The sequence below is a fragment of the Falco cherrug genome, chromosome Z (assembly GCF_023634085.1).
Source record: "Falco cherrug isolate bFalChe1 chromosome Z, bFalChe1.pri, whole genome shotgun sequence".
In the NCBI taxonomy this organism is placed as follows: Eukaryota; Metazoa; Chordata; class Aves; order Falconiformes; family Falconidae; genus Falco; species Falco cherrug.
This window is the reverse complement of record NC_073720.1, coordinates 78,857,846-78,878,533: the sequence shown is the minus strand read 5'-3', so window position 1 is coordinate 78,878,533 and position 20,688 is coordinate 78,857,846. Positions and strand designations below refer to the sequence as shown.

Here is a 20,688-nt window from a genome sequence, read left to right as displayed (position 1 = left end):
TATTATATAGCTTTCTTCTGGAATATTAGCTTTGTGGCTTTGAGAGGCCATTTTCTAAAGATCCTAATAGTCAAATGACATCTTGGGAAATGTTACATTCTCACTGCATTTGCATGATAATGAAGATGAAATTTCATATACGCTACCTGAATTATACTTATCTAAGTTTTGTTTTACCGAATGACCGAAGGAATATGTTCCCTAAGCCAAAGTATCGCAATACAATGCAATACATTATTGCTTCTGTGAAAGACATGAAACTATAATCGAAGTGATAAAACACCCCTCCTGCGTAATTTATGTAATAGCGTTAATATGATCTCAGCCATGTAGCTCTGAATACTTACTTCCTCTGAAGAAAATTCTACCGCATCCACAAAAATATCCACAGTAAATTTTTAAAAAAATGATCAGCAAACAGCTTTGTGGTGCTCAATGCTTTGTAGGACAGGAACTACTATCATAACATTTTTATTTTTCACCCACATTCACTACTACCATGTGCCTGGTAAAGTTCATGTGTCAGCTTACTTGCTAGATATGAGCCACCCCTTTGGGTATAACCACATTCCACCTTTACCTACAGGAAAAGTCCACATGTCAAACCATTTTCTGACCACAGAAATAGGTTTGGTGGACAACAAAAATCGGCATCTTTCCCATAACTGGGCATGTAAGCAAGCATGTGGCTCCCACAAATTGCAGTGGTGGCTTGCAGCGCTCCCGAATATGGGTGGCTACTGCAGCAGACATCAAAAAGCTCCATTCCCTGCAAGGGAAAGCCAAGAATTGGGCTGCCAAACTTGGGTTTCAAAAAGCCAGCCCCTGACGTATCACGCTGGTAACAACAAGGAGAGGGTAAGGGAGTATTTGTCCCCTCTGATCAGCACAGAGCTGATCGATCGTGGGTCTGCCCAGTGATTTACCCGCACCAGTCATTTTGAAGCGTGCCTCCAGAAAAACCAAAATCCAACCATGGGATTTCAGAAGAAAAACCTTTTCTTCTGAAGGTGCCACTTTAAAATGTTCTTGTAAGACTGAAGAAAATTTAGTACAAATCGCGCAAGTTACAAACCGACCATATTAACCTAAGCAAAGACACCAGCACACAAGATTAAGCCTCCACTTGTAATTATAAACTCTTTGAGGAGAGAGTAGTTTTGATTTTTGCTGGAAGCTATAGGCATTGTTTTAAAGGAAAAATCACAGCATGGAATAAGTGGTGTACATAACGGCCATTTTATTTAACACAGCTTTTCAGTACGCTCTGGTCTATGCTGCGCTGTAACTGCAGAAACACATCCAAATTAAAACAAAAAAAAAAGTGGAAAAGAAAAAATACTTATCTTGGGGGGGGGGGAAAGGAAAGGCCTATACTCAAAGGAACATCTGAATAAAATTGAGACATCTGCAGTAAAGTTTTCCCTTCTCCCTAGAATGTTTGAGATGAACTCGGCGTAACACTGCCTTCCAAGAAAAGACAGGGTGATCAATGCCGGAGCACATCAGGCTCCCTTGGACAGGCCAATCAATGCAAGAAAGAACCTTGCCCAGGGCCTTATGCAAATAGAAGCACGTCCTGCAACCCGGGGAGGGAACATGCGCAATAGATCAATGGCATCTGAAAAACCTTACAGCTATATCAGCCTCAGACAGTAAATATATAATGATGAATCCCTCACGTTCAGCCGTGAACTCTTTAAACTAGGTTATTTTCAACAGCTGGTTTAAAAAAATCTGCCGGGGCTGTAGACGGCAACGGTGGCGAAGTGAAATGAGATTACTGAGGGTTAAAGTAACAATGCTTTTTTTTAAGGCTGAGAAAATATAATCTCTGTACTTTAACACCTTGTAAAATGCTGGAAGTTATGTGCCCACTGGCGTACAGACAGAGAGAGGGGTGGCTGAGGTTTTGTGCTGTTATTTTCTATTTTTTTTTTTAGAATCTACCTGGTGAAGTACTCGGCGAAGTAGAAAAAAATAAAAGGTTTATCATTCAGAAGAACTACAGTACCAGAGATCTAAGATCACAATCATCGCTCTGTTGACTGAAATTTATTCTGCCAAAGAATATTGTAACTATATTTTTTATACCCTTGATTATTTTAGACTGAGTTTTAAAGAAATTTGAGATAACACTCGGGCTCTCAAGCAAAGCAGCTGGCATGTAACATTACTACTTCAAAAGCACTCCCAAATCGGAGTAAGGTAAGGTGCACTTGGCAAGATGCACTGAGCAGTGTTTTTGACCGTAGGACCATACAGGTTCACCAACTGCTTGGTAACTACATCAAAATTGCTAAAATAACAAGTCTTCCCATGGAGACTTGTGGGGAATGATTCCTAAAGATTATTCATCATCTGTTCTGGGAAAGGGATAGGGAGAGAAAGGAGGAGGATGAAGGAACCAGCAAGAAAGCCTACAAAAAACTTTTCCTCTGAAGAAACTCTGCTTTTAAAGATCACTAGCGGCTCCTAACTTCATAGCACAAAGGTATAATACTCCTGTCAGATGGCTAGAGCCACCCCTGGATGAAGTATAATCCAGATATCGACAAGCAAATAAAATGCCTTGCTTAATCAAGCCTGTAAAAACCCCATGCACTCAGTATCCTGGTACTGCAGGACAATGAGATTCACTATTACATGTAATTCGCCTTGGGAAATGGAAAAGAGAAAAATAACTGATAAACCTATTTATTTTTTCATGTATTTATGAGGAAATTTTACTCCCGTGTTGTGACACTTAGCATTAAAATCTCAGTTCGGTTCTGTGGTGTTAAAAGCAAAATTTTCTCAATGAATATATGTGCAAAATCTACTTAGGTATTTTTACTTTGTATCACATTCAAGCAAAGCCCTTAAATAGGATTATTTTAACATTTAAACACTGGTAGTCATGCTATTATTAATATTAAAATACTTCACTAATATACTGAAAGAGCTATGTAACACATCTTCACTAGATTAAAGAAAGGAAAGTTCTAGGATAAAATGCAAATTCCAGCTGCTTCTTATAGCACCACAGTTTGAGAGCTCCCTTCACCAAAGTATGCTTGGATTCCTTTTACTCCACCTGGATTTGTAATGCCTAATATATTATTAACTTGCAGTTCCCTTGGTTGATCCACTAAACCGGGTCTTAAAGTCTTATAAGATTTCTACTGTTCCACACAAAAGCTATACATACACTTTTCACCATAATTAACATTTAAATTAACAGTAACACAATACACTTGTGGAGTCTTATTGGCATAAGATCATGCCACAGAAATGGGAAAAAGTATGGAATAACAGCAAGACAACTTATTTTTTTAATGCTTTTTCCATTAAAAACAACCCACAAAACAACCCACAAAAACCCAACCAGAATTTAAAACAGTCAAATATTTCAGATTCAATAACTTAAATGCAACCACAAAATATGTCAGGGAATAATATGTACGATTTTCCCACTTTCTTCATTGTATAAGCAAATCCTTTTTTTCTTTAATAGTGTTCATGTATACATTCAAAAAGAACTGCAATCCCTTTAGACTGTGATGATGTCAAATGTTGTAAAATCTTTAGCATTAAGTGGCTCTACAAACCAATCTAGAGAGATAAGTAACAACCTAAGAAGTTTAATAGAATGCCAGGGTTTTCCATACTGTACCTGCTGGGAAAAACACCCACCCAGCAGTTCTCATGTTGTTCGAACCTCCAGCCAGCCCAATGCCTGGACGCTTATAAATGCAATGACCACATCTGCATAAAGTGGAGTTCTAAAAATTTCATTTTCCTGTCCTGATGCCAGAAAAAGAGGCATCAGCAGAGGATGCGGAAAACGGAAGGGTGTGCATACTGCAGCAAAACCGGGCACCTGCTGGTGAGGCTTAGAAACAGGTGGATTAAATAAAATAAAGAGGAAGATCTGCATTCAGAGAAGATTTTACAAGATTAAGAAGGCAAAAGATGAACTTCAACGTGGATGGGGTGAGGAGCTAGAAAGTCTGTCGAGGAGAACTGGAGACGGGACATTTTATTTATGCAGCAGGACGGTACGTGTACTAGTGTCTCGGTAATTCACCTCGGAGAGCCAAAAAAGAGGTGGACTGAAACAGTTTGCATCAGAGGAGTGGAGTTAAGGCAAAGACATGGTACTTAGAGGTCTGGGACAGCAGACTCGTCTCCCATTACCGTTGATGGATTTCCCCAGTGTCTGGAAAAGCTCTGATGAGTATGAGATGGTTCAGGCAGAAAATGCATCTAAGTGCACGCCTAGGGATGACAACTTGCAACTTCTGCAAAGTTTGGGCAACCAGTGAGGAAACGCGTATCTAGGCAAGACACTGTGGAAAACCATTTGTCCTGGGTCCTGGAGTTAGCTGTTGGGATCAGCAGTGTCCTCCACACATTTCAGAGATGGCTGCACACAGACACTGCCCCATCAGCTTTGATAAGGCTGAAGGGCAGAAGTTTATCTGCACAACTGAAAGAATGAGCGACGTGTTCTTTGAACATGCTGTCCTGTGCTTCAGCTTTTTCATTTTTTCTTTCAGAGCTAGAATTTGAATGATATGAAAAATAAAACTGCCTGATAAGTACAATGTCTTGCAGAATTTAAAACAGTTGAAACAGGATACCAATGTAAAGGAATTTATTGAGCCAGAAGGAAGTTTCTAGTCAGATACAGGGATAGATGCCAAATATGGTTTTATTTAACATCTTCATTAATGATCTGGAATTAATTAAATTTGCAGGTGACATTAAAGCAGGAGAAACTGGCAAGAGAAGTAAGGCATGAAAGACATACAAAACGAGCTTCCAAGAGTCATAGACCTGTAGTGCAAAAAGGATTGTTATGACAATCGAGTTTGTCATCCGGCGCAACAAGGGCCCCAATGCAGGTAGATTTAATTTGGAAGAACATGAGATAATATCGTTAGGGGGCAAAAATCACGTAGTACATTCAGTGCTGCTGGTGAAAGGGAAATTGAGAGCACAAAAATACTCTGAGGGATGTACGAACATTAGCGGGTACCAAGTTTAAAGAAGCTTTGGGGAAAAAAAAAAAGATAATTTACTGCCATTTTGGCTGCACTGACCAGAATGTTGCACAGTTGAACAAAGGTCCTGAGGTTCACCTTGAGCTATTTATAGTAACTGCACTTAAAATATGGAGTTCAATTTCAGCATACTACCAAGAAATGTTGACAAACAGTACCAAATTCAGACAGGCATAGAAAGACAAAAGAAAAAATAAAAAAAGAAGACCTATTTATGTATAGTTGCGGAACAAGGAGATTGAAATACAATTCAAAAAACAATTGCTACAGATCAGAAAGCTCTTCATACTGAAATCTAAAAATAGACGTTCACCGTGTAGTGCCTGGGATGTAAAACAATGCAGAGAAATTACAAAAATATACAACTAGTGAGCTGATGCAGCTCTAGAAAAATTCTCTGCAAAGAAATGCAGAAAGCGCCGTGCCTTTGACCTCCAAACGCCCATAGGATACAAACACATATTTCCAAGTAACTGGATTTCCAGGTAACCCTAACTTTTACTTATCTCCAGTTCTTTGTTCATTTTATAATTGGCATTCTAACTTTGGTGTCGAACTAGAAAATTAACATGAACGGACCAATGAGATGTAAAGTAATGATGGGTGGTGCCGGCAATTAGTACTCGGTATATTGTTCCAGTCCATGAAACATCACCCTTCTCCTTTTGGAAGAAGCGGGGAAGGGGCACACGTATGGCTAGCCTCAGACCACGGACTGGGCGGAGTGAAGCATGAGATATTACATTAGCAAATGATTAAGAGGAAGCAAAAAGTAATGAGGCTGAGCAAGTTATCTAGAGCAAGGTAACGAGGAGGGATGAATATTCGAAACACAAGCCTGTTCTGGAAGTGGCCAAGGCTCAGGCTTTCATTGCAGCCATCCTTTTCTCTCACCCAGCAGCAAGGCTGAGGGGGCTGGGGGATGAGCTGAGGAAGGGGAGGCCTACATGGCATTTAAACTAAAATGCCAAAAAATGAGAAAAGACACGCAGCTACGGTGCTTGGAACTGCTTAGTAATCGTTCATCATCCCTCTGTCTCTTCCCGTTAAGACGATCCTTCCAGACTGCAAGCTCTTCAAGAGAAGGCATTACTATGTGATTGCTACCGCGGTGCAAAGGGATAATAAAAATAAATGGTAGCAAGTGAAATAACGATGCCAGCATACACTTGTCAATTTACTTATTTAGGTTGAGAGTGGCCTAAAATGTTTATCTGCTCTGTGTTAAAATGGGACTGTATGCATATGAATATGTATATACATACCCCTCCCTTCCTTTTTGTGTGTATGTGTCACTAAAAGCCAAATGTGATCAAGAGGTTGCTCCCTGTACAGCAGGCAGTGACACGTATTAGGATACTTCAGTCTGTTTTTGCTCAATCCATTGCTTGATTTCCTTACTGCTGCAACCCCTCGCCATGGGACCTGCAATCCCTTTTGCTTTCCGCCACAAGCTGAATCCTGTGCATTTCAGAAAGCATTAGCAAAAATGAGACTGCTACTTCCAAAAGTGAGTCAGGTGGGAAAAAAGTTGTTTGCAAACCTTCGTGTTTGGCAGTTTGACCTGGTTTTGGGTGACACTTGGCGCTTCCAGTGGAGTGAGCTGGAGTACAGAGAGGTGCCAACTCCAGAAAAGTTAATCCAAACTGGGTTCAATTGTTTGTGGCTGAAAACACACACCTGCACGCACTGACTTTCACCGGAACACGGACTCCTGGGTCACACCAAGGATCGATGGTCCCAGCCAATTACTCACGTAACTCTTGCCATGTGTAGGTCATGCTGGGTAGCAGCTTTGTCCCAGTCCGCCCATTCCCAAACAGGCCTTCCTCATCCAATGGTGAGAAACCTCATTCCACCCTAGATTTTTTCATGACCGGTTTTAATCCATTTGTTCCTGTGCCAACATTGTTCTCTGGCTTACATGGCTCTCCCTCCCTGCTGTTTACTCTCCCGATGTATTTGCAGCGTGCTACCAATCCCTCTAAGCTTTCCTTCGCCGGGCTGAACAAGCCATGCTTTTTAAACTCTGCTCCTGTGGCAAATACAGAATAGACACTGAACTTTCTTTTTCTTCAATAGCTACAAAGTTAGTGTACGAGCATCAGAAGATTACACAGCTCTTATGAAGACTGATAAGCCTAGAAGGTGCACGTGCTGTTTCTACTGCTGTATCGATTCTGGTGCTCTTGGTAGGCAACATCTCCAGGTGGCACCACATCACGGCACGCCTGAGCATCCTTCATCGTTTCTAGTAAAACAGGCTCTCCATTGCCCTGAGTGTAATGACATCTCTTCCCCATATCTCCTCCGAACTGAGTTAATCTTCCCGAATGTCTCAGATTATCTCAGATTAATCTCACCAGCATGACGGCCAGCATTAATATTTCCCTTCCCGGGACAGAAAGAGCTAGAAAATAACAGGATCACATTTTGCTCTTTTGTTGCATTCTCAGGTCATTCACTTACAGACATCGGCGATGAACCCACATGTCTGAGGGCTACATGCCCATGTGTCCAAGGAACCATCCCTGCTGTTCTCTGTTGGTAAGATCGCTCCTTGTACACAAATGCAGATGACTAGCCAGCCAATGCCTAAGCGTCCAGAAGTTTGAATTATTTCCTTTAATTTCTATTACTGCAGAAATTCTACTTCTGAATACCGATGGTGACTTTGGCACTTCATGCCAGGCGCCAATTTCGTTAGTGCATACTTAGTTTGTGTGCCCATATCAGTAACAGAAATGCTAAAAGAAACACGCCCCAGAGCTTGTGATCCTAGTTCTGTCCGACCCATTTCACACAACCCACTGCTGCTTCTCCATTAGCTCCTCTTGTCCACCCTCATTTCTCGTTTGACCTTTTTCAGATGAACAAGCATTTTTCCAAGAAGCACAGCAAAAGTATAGCTTAAATAAATAACAAAATGGAGCAAATATCCCGTTTTTATTTTTACACTTATTTTTCTGAGCCTCCCTACCTAAGTCAGACCTCACTCAAAGCAGTGCTAATGTAAGCCCACAACACAAAAAAAGGTGAGACCTAAGAGAGCAGAGTTGGGTGAGATGATCTGTCCAAAGACTGGACATATAACCCAAGTCCCCATAAATCTAGAAGATAGCATCCCATACTGCTCTCCCAACTGACATGCAACATCTAAAGAACATCTTCCCCCCCACCCCACCCCCCCCGCCCCAAGTTTAATTCTCACAAAGTCTTGAAGCACAGTGATATTTTGCTTTGTTTCTTCACAACATGCACCTTGGTCACTGACGTGTTTTTGCTTCTCTGGTCTCCACTTCCAGCTCTCTCCCACGCTTCCTACAGCTATAACAGACCTTATGGTACTTCTGCTGCACATCGATTTAATACATCAGCCAGAGGAATTAAGAGTTGCATATCCACAGCACCTGCTCTAAGCTAATCAGTTCTTGAGCCAAACCAAATATAAAAAAATGAGTAGATAGGTTTATTTATATAAGTATATATAAATAAAACCCCACATATAACAAACCATTCAATCTGAAATTTCAGGAAATTAAATTAATGAAAAGCTAATGACAGGTTCACAGCCCAGTCATTAAGGCTCTTGTATTGCATTTTGCCTGTGCCAGAATACTGATGCAGCCCCAGAGACCCCCAGGTAGCTCAGCAGGTGGCCGTTTATCATCACTATTATTACGGCACCTCTGAGCTCAAGCCTGGGTCAGGTCCTCACCGTACTCAGCACAATACAACAGAATGAAGTGGCAGTGCATTGCAGCACATACCTCAAAATGATGGACCCAGAATTATCTCAAATGGACAAAATTGGCCGATTTTGATGGAATTAGGACACTACAGTGCATGCAGTAATTTGAACAGTGTGTTTTAAAGGCTCTTGTTTTTACAAAGCTGGCTAAAAATATGCAGACACACAGAGACGTGCACACATACTTTTATCTACACCTTTGTGCAAATTGTCAATATATACATCCATCATTTTAGCCAACAGACTATCATGAATAGTTTCTCATCTGCTCAAAAACAATGAACCTACTTTCCTTCTCCTAACTTAATTATATTACACTCCCCTGTGCACTTTGTATTTTTACAGCAGTATGACTGCCGTAAGCTGGAGATACCACTACTGATTCTCACAATTTTGTCACAATTCCCATGGTACTTGGTGGTTTTTTTTTCCCTTAAAGATATTACTAAACTAAAATTAAAATAAAAAAAGCAACACTTTTGGTTCATAAGGTGCTGAGGAAACCCTTGAAAACGCAAAGCCTAAGGTCTCAGCAATACAGGAGGCAAGCAAGCGAAACCTTCCACAAAACCTTTTTTTTTTTTCTTTTTTTTTTCCCTAAAATCTCAGGATACTGAATACCTAATTGACAATTTTGAAAGCTTAGATTTAACAATTCTTCTCGTGATTCCAAAATGAGTAGTTGTCATGTGTTTTTTACAATGATGGACACAGCTAGTTTTTTTACATGTCACCCAGCATCCTAGACCACCCTTCCTGCCCCCACTCCATGCAGCCAGGCCTTGATGCTGTAATTACATCTGCAGGGGATGGCCACAGCACTCAGGTAGGCACGGGGGCACAATATATCTTTTTTCCTGTGCGGGTCTTTCATGGAGGCAATGACAAGGGAAAACATTCTTTTTAAAGCAAAATAATTGTAAACTCACAAAATTTGGCAGAGAAACTCAAAGGAGGCGTTGTACCAGAAACTTATTTTCTGTAAACTAAATATAAAATTGACTCCATCAACTTGAAATTCTCACTTTCTGTTAAATTTCATAAAATTATTATAAGCTAGGAGTTGGGAAAGTTCCACACTTTACTGTCAACTACAGCAAGCTGCTTCTGAAAATAAGTCCCCGACTACACTGTGTAAGGGATAACAGAAGTAAGAGGCTTGTGTTCATGAATCATGGCTTGATTTTTTCAAAATCAGTAATTAGCAGAACACAGTGACCCAACAACTATTTTTTAGTGGCTGTGTATTCAAGAAGCAATTTATGTGTAGGTATTATTAGATGCATATTTAATTTCAAACCACAATTACACACAGTTTTAATTACTAAATATTAAGATACATTTTAGCATATGGTTTACAATTAGCATTTGTAATTCATGCTATAAACAATACAACTCACTACATTTATTGGTGGAACTTTACTTCCCACACATGTTCAATCACTTTCAATTATTCTGCTAGTAATCTATGACCCAGCAAGGTGCAGAAATGGTGTGCCTACGCTGCAGCTACTGGGTAACAGTTTCTGTGCATTCAAGCATGGTATTACAGACTCACCCTGTTTTTCTTAAACCTCACACTCACAAACATGCAAAAATGGAGATTAAAAACCTGCAGAGACCAATAAAAATGTTAGATGCTGTGGCATGTATTTGAAAATTGCAACCAAATTTTACTGGTTTTTATAATGAAGGACTTCCAAGCCACAGCCTGATTTTTATGGTGAAATGAAATTTGGAATGAAGAACAGGTTCGGCCACCAAAGGTTTGCAAATGAAAATGTTCCTCCTTTGATACCAGTTTCACCTGTGGTGGGCGTACTTGCTTCCTTTTCATGTGGAGTTTCCCACCAAAATGCATGCCCACATCCCAGCACCAGCCCTGCAGAGGGACGAGGGCAGAGCGGAGCTGCTGTTCCTGCGCCAGCTCCTCCAGTGGCTGCCAACAATGGCGCGCCTGGATGTGTCCTGCCCCGCAAGGCTGAACGCTTCCCCATGCCGTGCCGGGGCAGCCACAGCTCTTCCCACGGGATGCTACTGACAACCACGAACGAGTTCTTGCTTCATACCGGGTTTTTCTGGTTTTCTGTGCTTAATGCCAAGGCATCAGGTTTTCATCGAGAGCCTCACGCCACGACACAGTGATGAGCTGGGGATCGCGGTGATGACTGCAAATGATCGGGACAGACCTCGCAGCGCTGAACGTGCAAAGCAAATTTGAAAGATACTCCCTGAAAATGGAAACGCTTTTGGACTTTTTTGCTTGTTTTCTTTTTCCCTGCCAGCACAATAGAACGCAGAGGGCCCAGGCGGAAAAACCTTCATTACAAATTAAAGCCACATGCTTCACACTGCTCTCCTGCAAGAGGCACGGCTGCCGAAGGAGCAGCTGTGCAACAGGTCTCCACCACGACTGTAACCTACAATTTTATGCATCAGTTGACCCAAAGACTCTTGCATGGTGAGCGCAGAGGTAGTACGGTTGCTATATGGTGTAGCTGCTCCATCACCCTCATTATGTCCCCCCCACAAAGCATGAAAAGAAAGTGATCAAATATGTATTTGTCATAAGACAGTAATTGCCCATCAGCTGTTCAATTCTTTTTTTTTTTTTTTTTGGAGTTCTTTACAATTACAAAGTGCCATATGGATATAAAGTTGAAGAGAAAGGAGAGCATAACAAAATAAAATCTTAGAAATTAATATTGTGATAAAACAGTTCAGAGTTTATTTCAATGATACCTGCTTCAGTGCATGCATTATTTAATTAAACTGCTTTCACTGGAGCTCAGATATCAAACCACCTCCACCAAAACCAGGTGTTATTAACCTTTGATTTTTTTTAAAAAACAATCGCACCACATTAAATATACTTCTCGGGTCTAGTTTTGCATGACAGATATGTGATGTGCCAATGGTTATATATTATATTCTTCCTCTCAGGCATGCATCTCCTGCAGAGACAGCAGACTACAGAAGCTGACCCTTACTGAGACCATCTTGTCTCTCTGACAAAGCTCCTTTTTAACTTCTTACTTACTGGTTGCTTCCTGTGATGGATAAAAACTTTAGCTCAGCTTGTGATAATTTCACAGGCCCTGAGCACCCTGACCCTGGAAGCCCCAAGGTCAGAAGTCAAGTCTTGTTCTGAAACATCTGTGTGCTTCATATTAAAGTAGAACAAAAGTGAAGAAATATCCACCAGTGTGACAAGAGAAACAGGCAAAATGGGAATGACACATTGGTCATCTGTTACCCATGCCACCTCAAGCCACTGACTGCAATGTGATGAAAAAACTCTCCAAGACTCCTTCGAATAAGCACTTTGTTTAGGAAACACTGAGAGAGGTCTCCAGCTGATTCCCACTCCTGCCCTGTGCTAACCGTACCGTATCCGTAGGTGTCCTGCAACCCAAACAACACGGCTTTACAAAACCTACAGAAATTCTGCTAATGCTTCACTTTGGACAGACAAGGAAAGCCAAGACAGAAGGGATGCTCCCTACCCTTCACTGCATCTGAGGAGTAACAGGCATGCGCAAAGCAACCCATTTCTTGCCTAGAGTTGTGATCATAAAAAGAATTGTTCATCTCCACAAAGCTGGCCTCTTATAAAGTTTTGCAACTATTTACCAACCTGGTAATAAAATACCTCTGGAAAATGACCAGCTGACCTGTTCTCAAGTCTCTAATCAATACATATCTTACATGTTGTAAAAATACTCTTCTAGAAACACAGGGAAAGTAAAAATGGCCTTAATTTCTACAAATTAAAAGGATTAACAAAAATGTTATGTTCTTAAAACAAGACAAGTGGTCCTACTCTGGATTCCTCTTGCTACTTAGAGAAGTACAAGATTGAAAACAAAACACTCATGCATGCATTTTCTTAACTGAGGCATTCATTCATCTTATGCCAGGCAGAAACCACTTTTACTAACTTTCGTGCTAAACTGATGTGTTACAGACAAAAGATGTACTTCAGCTCATTCCTGTGTCTATAAAACCAATTGCAATGTTCTGCAATATACGTTTTCACAATAAACAAGGAGCTTTTTTTTTTTTCCTTTTTACCACTTTTCTTCAATGAACATGTTCTGATTACACCAGCATGTCACAATTAAATCAGGAGCCTATAGCTACACTTAAAAAAAAGTACACAGCTTCAACAGGCAGCTTCATATAGCAGGTGGGGTCAACAATCTGCCTTCAGAGACAAGGGTGAAAGACTGACAAGCTGCATGTTCAGCAGTCCCAGCACCAGCGGTAGGGCAGCTCTACACTGAGCAGAGTCCCCTCCACCAGAACCTAATAAATGAAAAAAAAAAAGTCTTCCCAGCAACTTCTGCAGGCCTTTGTGGAAAACCTGCAAAACTGGGTAAAACCCCCAAATCTCCCCTCGTCTTCCAATATAGTTCCAATCTATACCCAAAAAGGTGCATTTGTTAATGTGACTTTAAAACCGTTTTTGTACATTCTCAGTCTTTCTGCCCCAGAGCACAAACCCATTGAGCGCTGCCTCTTGGTGCATAGCCTGGACACAGAGGATCTATGTGTTTTGTCTTCCCACAGTCTTTTGGGTTTGTGCACACTTGGGACCTTACTGACTAACCCAAAACCAGAGAAAAATGCAGTGACCTTCCAGTTGCAAAGAAATCCTCACAGATCTGTATCTGTTTGAAGTTGCTCCTAAATGGTTGCTTTCAAGAAGGTGATCACAAGGAATTTAGGAAAATCTGTGAAAGGCTTCAGGAAAGAAGGCAATCGAGAAGTCACACTTACCAACTCTACAAAGGCAAGTCCACCATAGCTGTGAGCAACAAAAACCACGTTCTCTGCAGCTGACTGGGAAATAAAATGGTCCCAAACATAAACTGCATGTTCTTCAGGAGATCCATTATCCTGCAGAAAGAAATTATGTTTGCGACAATTACCTTTTAAACACTGGCAATTCTGTCTAAAAGCAACATGTTCCTATATGATAAAGTGTTTTGTTAAAACAAACCTCCAATGAATATACTCCAGTGTCAAAAAAAGAACAGATTAATTTGTCTAAATAAAAGAAATTTAAGATTGCAATTTAAAGGCAGTAAAACTGTTGCTTTACTGTGGCTTATTTTAATAAATACAACAAAAATTATGCATCTGCAAAATTTTGTCTAAATACCATGATGGTAATTCAGCTAAACAGAGGCATTCAAAGAAATTATGAGCCACTGCTCTGATTTTCATTCTTTTGACAACTCTTTGTCAAATGTTTGTTCACTGATGGTTTGTTTAAAGTAGTTAAGCCTTAGTCTGGTAAAACAAATAAAAACAAGTAGGAACAATATAAATATAATTTCAGTCTTTACAATTTTTTCATATTATGGGCCAATGGAAATCTGCCAAAGATTAAAATTATGGTATTTGCAACTACCCTTTTGCATGCAATTTTTCGCAACTGTGGACTACAAGATACAGCACAGATAAAACACCTCTTGACTGCTCACATGTCAGCCATTACTTTGGAGTCTGTGGTAGTTAGGGGAGGCTTTTCTTATTATTATGGAACAAGAATTTGTGAACGCCAGTCAGTGTAAGCGTCACTGAAGGCATGGGGATGATTTACACTGATTTTAGCACACTCTCCTCAAACATGGGTGCTCTGTGCTCCCACCTCTACCTCAGAGGTTCTCAGAAAGCCCTGCACACTTCTGTATATTACTTATTTCCCCGGTTGTCTGTGTCGTAACTACAAATCTGTCTAGTCCCAGATGACGAGAGTAAGATGCTCTGCTAGCTCCCCTGCCCCACCAGGGTTTCACACCCTCAGCACAGCACTGCAGGCGCTTTCCAGGCTCTTTTGTGCCAGGAAGAGCTTATCAGTCAAGGTCACGTCATTTCCTAAAATTTGCATCCCTTTCCTCCTTTGCTGTGCTCCACCAGCAGCTTCATACCCCTGGGCGACTGAGATGCAGACCCAAAGCCTCATTTCCTTGGGGGAAATAAAGCACAAACCAGCAAAAGCCACTGGCAATCACAAGATGCTTATTATATAGTCTGCATTATTGTAACTTTACCAAGAACACTGAAGTGATTTAGGTCTTAGTCCCAGCCTGCAACTCAGTTTTGGGAATTTAAGCTCTTATGAGTGTCTAAAATCAATGGGAAGACAGACAACTAAATAACATGGTGGATTTAGGCTTTTACTTCCATTCTCACACCCGGTTTCCTAAATAAGAGTGAGAAGGCTAGAAATCTTTATGGATCTGGACCCAAAGCTTTTAAAACAATTATGTGCTTTTATATTTTTTTTTTCTCTAAGGTAGCAGCGATTAAAATGCATTTATCAAATTTGCCAAAAAGCACTGAAGGTATTCTTCTTAACCGTGGACAGATTCTGCTCTTGATTGACTATGACAGAACATAGTTTTAACTAATTATGTATCAACTATTGTAAACCACCTCAGCATGAGAAAGGGCTTATTTCCTTTCAACCCTGTTTGAAATTTGATTGTAGAGATAAGTAAGGGAGGTAAAGACTCCTCCCTTTCTGAGGAAAGTGGGAAGTTTTTCAAAAGAAATTGAATAAAGAAAATATGATTGACAGACCAGTTATTAAGATAAAGCTGAAGGACAACTTGAACTGGTGTTTCCTACGGAAAAGTGATGTACACTAAGTATGATATGTATGGGAAAGGCATATTAAACCCTGGAAGAGTTTTTAAATGACTAGTTTATCTAGAAGATTTACTTTAGTTAAATATGCAGTAGGTATATGTTTGTTAAATAATAACGTTATCAGTAATTCTTTTAACAGCAGTTTTTGTACAGGTACGTAACCCTGCTTTAACATTCTGACAAAAAGAGGTGGTTTCTGGTTAATATTGCCTTTTCAGGTATTTTATGTTACTTCTACAGGCTGCTGGGAAAAGCACACAATTTTAGGTTTCCATAAGACTAAGACAGCAGCAAGAAGCTTCTAAAGGATTCAGAAATTCAGCCCAAAAGAGCCTCCACCAATTAAAGCATAACCAGTGGTCTAGTAAACCGAATCATTAACTGCACAGCTTCACAGTCCAGTACAAAGACTCAATAGGATTTCATAAAGGCAATAAGAAATGAGCTGGAACAAGTTAGATATAGACTGTAACTACAGTTTCCTTTGTTACCAGTGAAAAAAAAAAGCCATAAAAAATGTCAGGATAAACTGTGTTGCTGTACACACTCTGCTAAACCCTAAACAAGGTAAGAAAAGCACATATGTGTGAGAAGGAGTTCGGGAGGAGTCATGTATGTCTAGAAGAAAAGCTCTTTCTTCAGAGCATCTGCTTATATTTTTCCCCTCGTAACAAGCCCATCTTTTAAACAGCTCAGATGGAGAATAAACCGGTGCCGTGTCCGTACAAGAAACATCTGGCTGCAGGAGTGGGCACTGCAGAGTACGGCCAGTCTCCTTTGGATTTCCAGTGGTGCTGGGTCCATCAGGATTAACCTCCTCTGCCTGGCCAGGGTTAAATGATGAGGCTGGATGCTGCAGTTTTAGCATGAAAGGTGACAGTTCGAGGCAGCTGTTGCTTTTCTTCTTTTCATCACAGCTAAATACAATGCACTCATATACCACCTTGCTAAATTATTTGATGCAGTAGGAGCTCCTTGGTCATGCTTTACATAATTATCTATATGACTGTACAGAAGGGGATGGAGACATCAGGCTACATCCCCCAGAAGGCAGCTGAGGCTGAATGCGTCCTCATTTGGGAAACAGACTGAGATGGAAAGGTGCTGGGAGAGCTGAACTTAAATTTGCAGCTGCTGAAAGTTGGTCACCTATAACCAGTAATTCTGGGTCTAAGGATGAGGTCTGATTCTTTGGAGGTGTGGAAGTCATATAACTGTGGGTCTCCATCCCTCTGAAAATCCACACCCCCTCCTACACCCCCATACAGAATTAGAAATAAAAGAAACAAAAGTTAAGAAGCTTGTCATGAGAAAAGGCCTCTGTACAATGCTTAACGAAAAGTAACCCCAAACCAGGCACTTACGGGGTCGCTGCTGCTAAGGTACCTCCTGACTGGAGTCCTGCACCCCAGCTCCGTGGTGCTTGGTGGGGGATGGAGCAGATGCTCTGAGCACAGAAGATGCAGCCTTCGCCTGTGCTCCCATCATGCAAAATCCTACCCGCCTCCATTTTTCATGGAACACTATCAGTAAGACTTAGCCTTTAATTAACTAATAAATGAAGAGACGTCCATGCCTTTTTCCTAAAAAAACACTGCATTTTTGCTCTTTTCACCAACAGAAATAAAACGAATATACCTCATTTGCTGTCAGTGCCTACCAATGCTATGGAGACTATCAGATATTGACCACCTGTCATACTTGCATGCAGCAAATCCCACCACTGAAGATTGCCTTGGAAATAAAGGTGGATAAAATCATTTAACACAAGTGTTGCCAAGGAATTTTAGATGGCTGATGTTATATTTACTCATTTTCCTGAATGCTAGAGGAGGTACACATTTCTGGAACCTGCTATAAAAGCAGCATCCACAAAAGTAATATAGAATATAAGCACCCAGGTATTAGGTTCTGATTCGGTTAATGACAGGTGCATGGGGGGGCTCATCAAAAAGATGCTCTTGCCACATGGACATACTCCTTTTGAATGAGAAAAGATCATCAAGTGTTTGCAAGTAGAATGAAATTTTTATTTCATTTTGAAGAGATGAGTATTCACAAATACTGGTTTAAGAACAGAACAGATTCCTTTTTCTAGGGATAAAGGGCTTTCCCCCCGGTATTTTTTAAACACTATCTCTTAACTAGGTATAAAAAATCTCTCATTTTTTAAATCAAAATAGCAATTGCTCAAAAACTGGTAATAAATGGTTAACAAGGAGCTTTTCATTTTAGTATCAAAGGTTTAATCAAGTAGTTCAACAGTACAGTCTATGAAAGTAATATGACAATGATTAATAAATTCATGTTTCTCGTATATATGAAACCATTTAATATCCAAGGGCCAGAACCTCTCCTACAGCCGCTGGAAGCAGCAGCTTGCGATAGGGAAGATGCTGCCGGTTGCTGATCTGCTTGGCCTCAGCTCAAGTCCTGGCATGGGTCAGGGATGTCATGGGCTGCTCCAGCCCAGCCCAGCTGGTTTTAGGGGGGACTTTACACCCAGAATGTCTAAGGTCCAAGCAACTACGTTGTTTCAGGGTCTATGCCACGCTAACAGAAACGCACTTGTATAAAATGCTGCTTGCTGTCTCTGTTTTGCTTTGAGAAAACTGGCTCGCAGATTTACAGCTCTCCTGTAATCGTTTTTAAGTCCCTGAAAACCCCAAATGATTGTGGGTAAATTCTCGGGCCATCCATTGTGCAAAAAAAAGGAGGCAGAGACCACAGATTATGGTCTGTCATTTTTCCCAGTATTGCTAGCACCTAATAGTTGAACGGTATGTAACATCTTAATGGCTGGGGCCATTAGGAATATGCAGATAAGCAGTGTGCACACAGTGAATACGGTGTTACGTTCTGTTGCATTCAAAAAACAGGTTGAATTTACTAGTGTAATATCACAGTCATTAATTGTTAAATACCAAGCTGAAGTGATGCAGCCACCGAAGCCTTATCAACTATGCCAGATTCTAACACCTAGACATTGCAAGGTCTGCAGTTATGATGGACTACCTGAGTTGATAACACATGGAATTATCTAAACAACATTTACATATTTGTGTAATTATTTCCTAAGGTTAATTAGCTCCTGCAAAGCAGCTTGCCCTTTGAGACTGCTTACCATGACAGGTTCACATATTTCCTGTTTCGATGCCAAATTTTACAATTTTTTTTTTTTTGAAGTAACCTGTTGCTGGAAAGTTACAGTTGGGGCAAGAGCTGGAGGCCTTGAACTACTGTAGGCTTTACTGGGGCAGAGCAGCTCAGATCCCATCTTAAAACTTCTAATTCACTGAAACTCAAAAAAATCAAACCAAGAAAATCAAATTAGTTTTAAGCTCCAGTGACAGCTCTCTCCTTTTACTTTGTTTTTTTAAATCAGGGAGTTGGAATCACATTTTTTTTGCGACAAGTGAAAAGTGAAATGCATACAAATAGGGAAATATGCCATACAACTGAATAGCTTTTTAACAATTTACTTGAAGGTGGTTTCTATAATTACCGCTTATCACAGCAAAACAATTTCTCCTTCTAGCTCGATAAGTTACTGTAAACAAGTATGGTACATGTGTTAAATATGGGTGAACAGAACTGCACACTGGCTGGGAGGCAGAGAGATGGAGAAGGCTCAGGTCTCTTGTCTCCAGTCCTTCCCTAGAGAGGTTAGACCCTTCCCCACCAGCAAGACCTTTGCAGTTCTGTACAGCTCATCCCATCGCCTCAGTGAGCCTTGGGGCACGCAAACTTTTGCAATCTCCCAACCCTTCTGAAAAAGCATTAAATTAAAATTGATATGTCATGTTAAGTATAACAACATAAACACGTAACCTAGAAGCAGCAGCCTGTGACCGAAACAATCTGAGATGAAATAGCGTCTTCAGTGGAGACTGGCTAATGCTGGTATCTTCTGTACAATAATAGCTGTATTTTACTGTACAGAAAACTCTGTTCTATTAAAAGCAAATTGTATGTTTGAGGGTCTGAAATGAACAGTGAAGGGATACAGTTTGTTCCCTGCTGCTATGCAGTTCTTGATTATCATAACCTGACTCACGCCAGCATCGTATCGTGCAGCACCCCTAGGTAATGGACCCAGTAAAAATTAAATGGATTTCACTGGAAACTCTCTAGAAAGCATCACTTTCACCAGAAAGTTAATATATGTATGTATGTATATGTATGTACGTGTATATAGAAACCAGAAGGCATGGGTGATGAATGCTGAAGACAAATGAATGGGGAAGATTTTAATACATGCTCCTGCAATGGCAGGATCTGTGGAGCTCTGGCCTAATTAGGTACTCAGTAAGTTAGGAGGAACTCTGCCACTTGCTGTAATACCAGCAGAGTTAAAAACAAACTCTTCAGTCCTTGGAAGAACCCAACAGCCCAGAGATGGGCATCTGGGGTTTGCCACCACTGGGAACAGCCCCTCTTAGCTCTGGCTCTTCACGTCCTCCCATCACTGCACTCCCTTCTCCTCTGTGCTACTTCACTACTCCTTATACGCTTTCCCTCCTTTCACAACCTCAAATTAAAAAAAAAAGAAAAGAAAAGAATAAGGGTGATATCAAGTCTCTTTTGCCCTTTCCACCACACCACCTCCTGTTCTGGCACGGCCCTTTTCCAGCAGGTGCCCTCTCTTTTTCCTCCCCCAACAGCAGCCTTATGAGTACTAAATGATGCTCATCAACTGCTACATTTTCCTCGATTCTTCTGCAAATGCTTGCCTTACGCGAGACAAAACCTGTTCCATTACAGCGGAACATAATGAAACCACATGATGGCTTATTATCACCGAGAAGCTCCAAAACCTCACTGGAGGACAAGATCTAAGGGATCTGAAGGCAAGAAAGCTGGAACAGAAGGCAAAAAAATAGCCAGCATGTGATTTTTTTCCCCACAAAGACAGAAGCTGTGGTATTACAAGCAGAGAAGAGGAGGAAAGTAAGGAAAGGACAGGAAAAGAGTGGAAGCGAAGACCTTGTATTTATATTTTTCTGCAGCATGAGTACCTGAAGACATGACTTTACAGCATCAAACTCAGGCCATTTAACAAGAATTCATCTTTAATGGAGAAATTCCAATATGTTAGGAAGCAAATTCCAATATGTTAGGAAGCATCCCATCTACTTGAAAATCTTTTTCCCCATTTTAATCACAGAATTGAAAGAACCCTTGCACAGATATTTCTGACATGCATCCTGCTCCAGCCCAAGAGGT

The 20,688-nt window shown here is 40.7% G+C and overlaps 1 protein-coding gene across 2 annotated transcripts in view; it reads right to left on the bottom strand.

Moving 5' to 3' along the window:
• The window catches only part of FAM172A (family with sequence similarity 172 member A), a 270,181-nt gene that overhangs the window by 100,966 nt on the left and 148,527 nt on the right, over positions 1–20,688 (bottom strand). For both annotated transcript variants that reach the window (XM_055698497.1, XM_055698498.1), the window contains one exon: positions 13,582–13,701. In XM_055698497.1, coding sequence (XP_055554472.1) covers positions 13,582–13,701 — 120 coding nt within the window. The remainder of the gene's footprint in view (positions 1–13,581; positions 13,702–20,688) is intronic.